Source organism: Penaeus vannamei, chromosome 34 (assembly GCF_042767895.1).
Source record: "Penaeus vannamei isolate JL-2024 chromosome 34, ASM4276789v1, whole genome shotgun sequence".
Lineage (NCBI taxonomy): Eukaryota > Metazoa > Arthropoda > Malacostraca > Decapoda > Penaeidae > Penaeus > Penaeus vannamei.
Genome location: NC_091582.1, coordinates 2,472,974 through 2,482,973, shown reverse-complemented (window position 1 = coordinate 2,482,973; position 10,000 = coordinate 2,472,974). Strand labels below are relative to the sequence as shown.

At 46.2% G+C, this 10,000-nt stretch overlaps 1 protein-coding gene across 1 annotated transcript in view; it reads right to left on the bottom strand.

Moving 5' to 3' along the window:
• The window catches only part of sev (receptor protein-tyrosine kinase sevenless), a 69,552-nt gene that overhangs the window by 13,618 nt on the left and 45,934 nt on the right, over positions 1-10,000 (bottom strand). The window contains exons 15-27 of the mRNA XM_070113812.1: positions 9,142-9,342; positions 7,639-7,828; positions 6,229-6,372; positions 5,841-5,999; positions 5,190-5,539; positions 4,658-4,843; positions 4,156-4,425; positions 3,735-3,934; positions 3,511-3,609; positions 3,055-3,254; positions 2,518-2,694; positions 1,548-1,765; positions 595-742 (exon numbers count right to left, since the gene is read on the bottom strand). Coding sequence (XP_069969913.1) covers positions 595-742; positions 1,548-1,765; positions 2,518-2,694; positions 3,055-3,254; positions 3,511-3,609; positions 3,735-3,934; positions 4,156-4,425; positions 4,658-4,843; positions 5,190-5,539; positions 5,841-5,999; positions 6,229-6,372; positions 7,639-7,828; positions 9,142-9,342 — 2,542 coding nt within the window. The remainder of the gene's footprint in view (positions 1-594; positions 743-1,547; positions 1,766-2,517; positions 2,695-3,054; positions 3,255-3,510; positions 3,610-3,734; positions 3,935-4,155; positions 4,426-4,657; positions 4,844-5,189; positions 5,540-5,840; positions 6,000-6,228; positions 6,373-7,638; positions 7,829-9,141; positions 9,343-10,000) is intronic.

The window sequence follows — 10,000 nt, the reverse complement described above, 5'->3', positions numbered from 1 at the left end:
TGAGTGGGTTGCGGGGGGAGAGGGAGGGGTGTGGTGAGTGGGTTGCGGGGGGAGAGGGAGGGGTGTGGTGAGTGGGATGCGGGGGGAGAGGGAGGGGTGTGGTGAGTGGGATGCGGGGGGAGAGGGAGGGGTGTGGTGAGTGGGATGCGGGGGGAGAGGGAGGGGTGTGGTGAGTGGGATGCGGGGGGAGAGGGAGGGGTGTGGTGAGTGGGATGCGGGGGGAGAGGGAGGGGTGTGGTGAGTGGGTTGCGATGGGAGGGGGAGGGGTGTGGTGAGTGGGATGCGGGGGGATAGGGAAGGGTGTGGTGAGTGGGTTGGGGTGGGTGGGTGATGGAGGAGGTGATGGAGGGTGAGTGGTGACGGTAGTTGGATAATGGTGGTGGTGGGATAGTGATGGTGATGAAATATACTAGTACAACTACTATTGACATTACTGATAGTAATGATAACAATTTATGCTGAATGCAGTCACAGAGATTCTTAAATCACGCCATGCCTTATGTGGCAATTTCTTCCACGAGCTGATGACCAGTAACCTTAACTAAAACCACAATTACAGAAGCGAATCGAATACCACAAATCGTACAAAAATACCTTTCGCTTTGGTCTTGAATACGGCAGAGGGACTGGCAACAGACACGATGCCCAGTCTGTGGTTGTAGACGGTCTCAACGGAAGCCCGGAAGACGTACCGAGTGAAAGGCTGCAGCCCGTCCACGGTGATGAATCGGTTTGTGCTCCTCTGGGAACGAAAAATGGCCTTTAAGACACAACAACGAAAGGGTGATTAGTGCCGTAGGCTGTGCTTGCGTCTTGTTGAAAATTGCACCTTGAGCAATGAGAGAAACCCATACCTTAAAAAGAGAAATAAACCCATACTTTAAAAAGAGATGTAGACCCATATCTTAAAAAGAGAAATAAACCCATATCTTAAAAAAAGAAATAAACCCATACCTTAAAAAGAGAAATAAACCCATATCTTAAAAAAAGAAATAAACCCATACCTTAAAAAAAAGAAATATACCCATACCTTAAAAAAGAAATAAACCCATACCTTAAAAAAGAAATAAACCCATACCTTAAAAAGAGAAATAAACCCATATCTTAAAAAAAGAAATAAACCCATACCTTAAAAAGAGAAATAAACCCATACCTTAAAAAAGAAGTAAACCCATACCTTAAAAAGAGAAATAAACCCATACCTTAAAAAAAGAAATAAACCCATACCTTAAAAAAAGAAATAAACCCATACCTTAAAAAGAGAAATAAACCCATACCTTAAAAAAGAGAAATAAACCCATACCTTAAAAAATAATAATAAACCCATACCTTAAAAAGAGAAATAAACCCATACCTTAAAAAAAGAAATAAACCCATACCTTAAAAAAAAAAGAAACAAACCCATACTTTATAAAAAAAACAGAGCCCACAAAGAGAAGGAAACGGAAAATCAACATCAAAGAAAGAGAAAGAAAGAAAGAAAAAAAAAAGAGAACCCCCAAAACCAGAGAACCCAAAACCCACGAAACCCACGAAGCCCAACTCACCCACTGCCTGCAAAGCCTCACGTCCGTCGCGCAGGAGCCCTCGTCGGAGTGGGCGACGGGGGCGTAGTAGACGGTGTACATGACGGGGGGTAAAGGCAGGCTCCCACACGCGTCCACTTTGACCTCGGGGACTTTCAGCTCAATGGCGATGGCCGTCTCTTGACTGCCGGCGAGTTTGGGGAGGTCGGTGAAGTTCGAGGTTGTGAGGCAGTCGGGATCTGCAGGAGGGAGAGATGCGGGGGGGTGAGTTCGGGGGGGGGTGAGTTCGGGGGGGGGGTGAGTTCGGGGGGGGGGTGAGTTGGGGGGGTGAGTTTGGAGGGGGTGAGTGAGTTCGGTGGGGGGTGAGTGAGTTCGGAGGGGGGGGGGTGAGTTCGGGGGGGGGGGTGAGTTCGGGGGGGGGTAAGTTCGGGGGGGGGGGTGAGTTCGGGGGGGGGGTGAGTTAGGGGGGGGGGTGAGTTCGGGGGGGGTGAGTTCGGTGGGGGGTGAGTTCGGGGGGGTGAGTTCGGGGGGGGGGTGAGTTCGGGGGGGTTGAGTTCGGGGGGGGTGAGTTCGGGGGGGGGGGTGAGTTCGGGGGGGGGGGTGAGTTGGGGGGTTGAGTTCGGGGGGGTTGAGTTCGGGGGGGTGAGTTCGGGGGGGGGGGTGAGTTCGGGGGGGGGGAGTTTGGGCGTGGAGGGTAGGGCGTTGGTGTGTGTGTTGGTAGGATTGTCTGTGGGTAGGTGTATGTGTTGGTAGGTGTAAGTGTAGGTAGGTGTATGTGTAGGTAGGTGCATGTGTAAGTAGGCTAATGCATTTGGGTATGTTTTTGCTAGTACATGATGGTAAAGGTGTAGGTCTGTAGGTAGCATTTAAATTCAATACAAACGTTTTATTCATAAATATTTTTTTATGAAAGAACATACAACTTAGAGATCAAACAAACAAACAAACAACTTCCAAGCTGGTCCAGGATCAAAAACACCATCTGTTCTACCTGGCATAGGCTGTGTTGCAAGATCTAGAGGGATGAGAGACGTTGCATTGTACAGATACTGCGCACGGAGGGAGTCAGCTGACACGGTGCCTGTCTTGGGGAGCCACAGCAGGGTCTGGTTGACACCGACGTAGCAGTAGAGATGAGCGAAGTCCACCGCGATCTCGACGCAAGGCCCTGGTGACCGAAAAGGTGATGTTAGGGCATGTTATTACAATTACCATCTTATCAATTCTGTAATTATCATTATCCTTATTACTGCGACATCTTAACAATATTTGTTCCGAAGCTTATGAGTGAACTTGTCGATAGAAAAGATTCAAATAATCTATAAGGATTATTTTCAATGCAAGTATATTGTGCGCAATATTAAGCTCATCTCTTGCAAATCTTTAAAAACAATCTAAGTAGTTTTACGTTGTACCTAAATAGCTTTAACAGGTTTCACGTACTAACCATTACAAAAAAACAACAACCCTTAAGCATAACAGCTAAACGAAATCACAACAAAACCCAAACGCAACGGCGAACACCCACCATAACCGAAGTCCTCAGGCACAAACACCGGCTCGCAGTCACAGCCGTGTAAGTCCGTCTTGTACACGACCGTCGTCTTGGGGGTCTCGCCGACGCCCCCTCCGGCGACGAAGTACAGGGCGGGGTGCGTGAGGTTGGTCGTGTCTAGGGCAGCTCCGCCCATGAGACTGGGGTTCTTCGAGCAAGTGCATTCCAGATCCCTAAGCGAAAAAGGGGAGGGGTTAGAATGAGGACAGCGTTCATGGCAGTCCGTGTACGCGAGTTGCAGTCACATTTGTCACGTATTTCAGTTTAGAAGCGGGGTGGGTATCTTACGGATGGCTATGCTTGTTCCAAACTGGAGTGCATAAACAGGGGATAAAAGAAAACACGTGATCAATATAATCCCAAAAGTCCTAGTAAAGCACAAACAAAACCCATCATACGTGTGAAAAAAATAAATTTGTTAATACGAACCTTTCTTGGCTGAACACATCCTGCACGACTTTCGAGTGAGCGAAACTCACTATCGAAAGTTTCGAACCTCTATAGCTATCGTGGAGGATAAGTACTTGACTGCAAAGAAAAGAGAAAAAAAATGAAGAGAAATAAAAATGATAATACATATGGCACATTCGACATGGACATAACAGGAGCAAATGGATTCAAATTCCTCAGGCAGCAGGAGAAAGGTGACTCACCTCGTGGCGGGTGACAACAAAAACTTCTTGATGGGGTCACTCAAGCTGATTTTGGCGAGAGACTTCCTGCTCTTGTATTCGATCTCGAGCATCTGCAGGTTGATCTCTCTCGAGCCCACGGACGGTCTCTCGGCCCACACGATGATCTCCCTGACCCAGTCAGCGGCCAGACCCACGCCCTGGCCGCCTAGACGCAAGAGCTGGAGGGGTATGGGGATAGGGGGGGGCTGATTACTTATTTGTCTGGTGAATATCTTTATTTTTCTATGATGTGTCTGGATATCTTAAAAAATGGTTAGTGGAGATTACTGTTGTTGTTTTTTGGCTATGTGAAAAGAGTGAAATGGAGACAAAGGTGTATATCCCAAGAGACGAATGGCACTATAACTAAGGGGTGAAAATCGAACTTGATGCTACTGACCCTCTCCGTGTAATTCGTGGTCATGTGCGTGATATAGACGTCCGAGTTCATGTCCATCCAGGCGAAGGAGGAGTTGGAGAGGAGAGCGGACACCCACTGCACTCTCGAATTCTCACTCAGGATCTCTCTCTCCTCCTGCAGGTCGGCGTCGAGCTTCATCAGGGCTTCACCGGCGACTACGATGAGGGAAGGAGTGGGCATGTGCTGCTGCAGGCCCCCTGTCACCTCGGAACTGTAAGGTCCTTTGCCGATTTCGTTCACAGCCGCGACCTTGAAGGGAAAATCCACACGGTTGAGGCGCTTCGTTTGCCTCTGTCGCATATACTCAGTCGATAAGGTTACAATTATCATTTGCTTCGATTCAAAGACAATGCCATACTGGATTACGACAAATCTAAAACACACACATCAAGACATGCGAACACACACACACACACACATCTTTAAAAAAAATCCAAATTCCACCCATAAAAGAACAAGAAAATTCGCAGCCGCTCCATACTTTGAACCTGTAGACTTGATCGGGACTGAGGTTCTCCACCTTGACCTTGATCTGGCTCGCCTCCACCGAAACGCTCCTGCAGTGCCCTTCGCTCTCCCCGGAGCATTCGATGACCTCGTAGGATGTTATCTCGCCGTTTGGCTTCTCAGGAGCCGACCAGCGCAAGTGAATGATTGCAACTGTGTCCTGTGCCAGAGACGCGAGGGGGTTATTTTGTTATGCTTATTAAAAGGGGAGGGAACTGCGTAAACAAAGGAACTGTGAAAGATATTAGCTAAAGACTATGGTTAAATACAAAGCTCTTTCTAGGCAACTCTGTTAGGGCAGTGTTATTTATATGAAGTGCTGAGTTGCAGCCTACTGACTAGCAATCAAAACACAACACAAAAATAACGTGAACTAAACACAAGAATTCTACTGTTATCTAAGTAGCACATTAAAAACGGAAACAATATCCACCGTTTACGAAACAACCAATCGATCTGTAAACTAATCAACCTATAAAACACCTGATCAGCCACTCCGCCCTTACCTGCACCTTCTGCACGAACGTCCGCAGGTCCTGAGGAGGGCCGGGCAGGGACGCGGGAGTCCTTATCGTCTTGATGAGCCTCGTGCCGACGCTCCAGTCCGTGATGCCCCTCACGGACAGCTTCAGGGGAGAATAAGGAGGCAGCTTCTCCTCGTAAGGAATGGAGTTGTTTCTGGTCAGGATCGCCTTCTTGCCGGATCCGTTGTCGATGATGACCTCGTACAGAAGGTTGCCGTAGTTGATGTTGGTGATGGGGGACCACCGGAGGGCGAACTCCTCCCACGTCCCCTCCACCACCACGGAGCTCTCGTCGATCTGGCCCGGGATCACCTGGGGCTCGAGCACGTTGGCTGGAGGAGGACGGGAAAGGGGGGTAAAGGAGAAGCGAGAAAGGGTTGATAACGCTGTAGGCAGAGTAAATAAAAGGAAAGTTTCTATGGTTTTCTCTGTAATACTTCGAATCTATTTATATAGCGTTTCAAACATGAGATATAAAACCCCCTTAAGACAGCAATAACAGAGATGATGATAGTAATAACAATATTGATAAGAACAATAATCATAAACAATATCATCGCCATCATAAGGAAACAAAAAAATCGACAAAAATCACAAAACCAAAGCCCGACAGCCTAAGCCCTGCCAACCTACCTGGCATGGGTTGCAGATCGGGCAACATCACAGTGAAATGCAACACGCCCAAGCTAGAGGTATTAAGAGCGGCAGAGTTGTTGAGGCTCGTGTCCGATACCACCAGGTCCCCGTCCTCCCCGAGCCACAGGAGGCGCTCGCTCAGGTACCACATGGGGCCTGGAGGAGCGTGGGGAGGGAGAGAGGGTTAATTGTGGTGGGGGTTTGAGGGCTTCTGGTAGAAGAGGGTTGTGGGGTTGTGGTTGTTTGTGTGTGTGTCTAAGCACGTTTGGTTTTCAGTTTGTGCCCGAACATATATTACAAAAATATATATCACATTTTCATTACAAACGTAACATAACCATCAAAAATAAATAAATAAATAACAATAAAAAAAAATAAAACTCACCAAGCATAACCGGTTGTGGAAGTGCCTTGGTTGGAAACTTAACAACCTTTTCCTTCATCGATGCCCCAAATAACTTACAACCTTCGGCATCTCGAACAATCCACCATATGCGAGCCCCAAAGGTGTCCACCGTCAGCCCATACACTAAAAATAATAATTATTATTGAATTTATATTTTTATTATTAATATTATTTTTTTTTGGTTCAGTCGATGGCTATGAAAGAATATCAGTAAAAGGTAGTTTTGATTTTTTTGAATGATTTCAATAGCAATATGATAAAAATGATAGTGATTATGATGATGATGATGATAGTAAATTGAACGAGAAAAGGGGAAAAGAAAAAAGAGGAAAAGAAGAAGAAAAAAGAGGATAAAAACTAGTCATAAAGATTACACTAAAAGAGAAAATATAAAATAGAGGAACAAACAAATAATAAAACAAATAACGCGCGATAAAATGATTAAACAAACGACCAATCAATAAATCAAACAGAAAGTAAGTAAAAGATACATGAAAATAAGTGAATGAATGAAATACGAAAACAAGTAAACAGATGAAAACGAAAGTAAGTAAATGAATAAAATACGAAAATAAGTGAATGAATGAAATACGAAAACAAGTGAAGGAATAAAATACGAAAACAAGTGAATGAATGAAATACGAAAACAAGTGAATGAATGAAATACGAAAACAAGTGAAGGAATAAAATACGAAAACAAGTGAATGAATGAAATACGAAAACAAGTGAATGAATGAAATACGAAAACAAGTGAATGAATGAAATACGAAAACAAGTGAATGAATGAAATACGAAAACAAGTGAAGGAATAAAATACGAAAACAAGTGAATGAATGAAATACGAAAACAAGTAAACAGATGAAAACGAAAGTAAGTAAATGAATAAAATACGAAAACAAGTGAATGAAATACGAAAACAAGTGAATGAATAAAACACGAAAACAAGTGAATGAATGAAATACGAAAACAAGTGAATGAATAAAACACGAAAACAAGTGAATGAATGAAATACGAAAACAAGTGAATGAATGAAATACGAAAACAAGTGAATGAATGAAATACGAAAACAAGTGAAGGAATAAAATACGAAAACAAGTGAATGAATGAAATACGAAAACAAGTGAAGGAATAAAATACGAAAACAAGTGAATGAATAAAACACGAAAACAAGTGAATGAATGAAATACGAAAATAAGTGAATGGATGAAATACGAAAACAAGTGAATAAATGAAATACGAAAACAAGTGAATGAATGAAATACGAAAACAAGTGAATGAATGAAATACGAAAACAAGTGAAGATGTAAAATACGAAAATAAGTAAACAGATGAAAACGCAACGAAGTGAAACAAAAAGGCAAAAAAAGGTAAACAAACACTCCTCCCTACCTTGCTTGCCACTGAAGATGCCCTCCTGGTGGATGGTGGAGACGTTCCTGCCGGCCAGAGTCGAGACGAGGAGGGCGTGAGGCGTCGTCCAGAAGAGGCGGCCGTGAAGGGCGTCCACGCGGACCTCCCTGGCTGCCGTGACCACGTTGAGGGGCCCCTGGGACGTCCCCTGCAGGCTCGACCAGCCGATCTGCGGGAGGGAGGAGGGGGATTAGAGGAATGGGTGAGGGGGAGGGAGGGGTGAGGGAGGGTTGGGGAGGGAGGGAGGGTTGGGGTGAGGGAGGGAGGGGTGTGGGAGGGAGGGAGGATTGGGGAGGGGTGAGGAATGGGGAGGAGGAGGGAGGGGTGTGGGAGGGTTGGGGAGGGTTGGGGAGGGAGGGGGGGATTAGAGGATTGGGGAGGGAGGGGGGATTAGAGGAATGGGGAGGAGGAGGGAGGGGTGAGGGAGGATTGGGGAGGGAAGGGTGAGGGGTGAGGGGGGGATTAGAGGAATGGGGAGGAGGAGGGAGGGGTGAGGGAGAGTTGGCGGAGGGAGGGAGGGGTGAGGGAGGATTGGGGAGGAGGAGGGAGGGGTGTGGGAGAGTTGGGGAGGGAGGGAGGGAGGGGGGGGGGAGGATTGGGGTCGGAGGAAGGGAGCAGTAGGGACGGAGGGGTGAGGAGGAGTGAGGGACGGAGGGAGGGAGGATTGGGGAAGAAGGGGCGAAAGAGGATTGGAGGGAAGGGAGAGTTAAAGAATTTGGGAAGAAAGAAAGGAAGGTTTAGGAGAAGGAGGGAAGGAATTTCGCGGAAATAGAGATACAAGAACGGGAGAACGCACAACCAAACAGATACAAACACATGAAACAACCCCCCCCCTCCCCTCCCTTCCCCCACCCCCAAAAAATAAGACAACGAATAATCGACCCAACGACTCCCCCCCCCCAAAAAAAAAAAACAAAAAAAAAAAAAAAAAAAAAAAATCACCATCTGCCTGTGAGGATTGGCCCAGAAGAGCCGCTGCGTCAGCCAATCCACGGACACCGAGAGAACGCCGTGGGTATTGGGCACTTCAGCAAAAGTCGAGGCCGTCATGTTCATCAGGATTGGGGAGGGAAGGAGGGAGGGGTGAGGGAGGATTGGGGAGGGAAGGAGGGAGGGGTGAGGGAGGATTGGGGAGGGAGGGAGGGAGGATTAGGGACGGAGGGGTGAGGGAGAAGTGAGGGACGGAGGGAGGGAGGATTGGGGAAGGAGGGGCGAAAGAGCATTGGAGGGAAGGGAGAGTTAAAGAATTTGGGAAGAAAGAAAGGAAGGTTTAGGAGGAGGAGGGAAGGAATGTCGCGGAAATAGAGATACAAGAACGGGAGAACGCACAACCAAACAGATACAAACACATGAAACAACCCCCCCCTCCCCTCCCTTCCCCCACCCCCAAAAAATAAGACAACGAATAATCGACCCAACGACTCCCCCCCCCCCAAAAAAAAAAAAAAAAAAAAAAAAAAAAAAAAAAAAAAAAAAACTCACCATCTGCCTGTGAGGATTGGCCCAGAAGAGCCGCTGCGTCAGCCAATCCACGGACACCGAGAGAACGCCGTGGGTATTGGGCACTTCAGCAAAAGTCGAGGCCGTCATGTTCATCAGGAAGACGCTCTGGTTGCTCACAGCCATAACCAGAGTATCTCGAAAAAAAGCCAAGTCCACGATCTTCTCGCCCTTCAACTTCGCCTGTGAGAGATTAAAAAAAAGGGTTAAAAAGGATTTAGTTTCCGGCCCTTCAACTTCGCCTGCGAGAGATAAAAAAAGGGTTAAAAAAGATTTAGTTTCCAGCCTTTCAACTTCGCCTGTGAGAGATTAAAAAAAAAATAAAATAAAAAAGATTTAGTTTCCATTCCATTTGTTACAATGGATATGCTTTGCTGTGACATACTGTCTGTTTTATTTAGCTTTCTAAATCTCGTTCTGTGTGCAAGGCATGAACCGGGGTTGCCATCCACTGGCAGCGCGCAGGATCGAACGCAGGTCAGCAAGATTGCAAGACCAGCAAGTTCACCACTGCACTACACTGCACAGAGAGTCAAAGTCACACACACACACACACACAAATACAGACACACACACACACACACACACACAAATACAGACACACAAATACAGACACACAAATACAGACACACAAACACAGACACACAAACACAGACACACACGCACACACACATTAATTAATTAATTACAATGGTCATTCTTTACATAAATACATTCATAGTTACAGCTGATTATTTAAGAGGTGGAAAGTCAAAGTCAAAGCCAAAACAACCTCATTAATTACAATGATCATTCTTTACATAAATACATCGGCTAACAACGGTAATGGGGATAAATGATT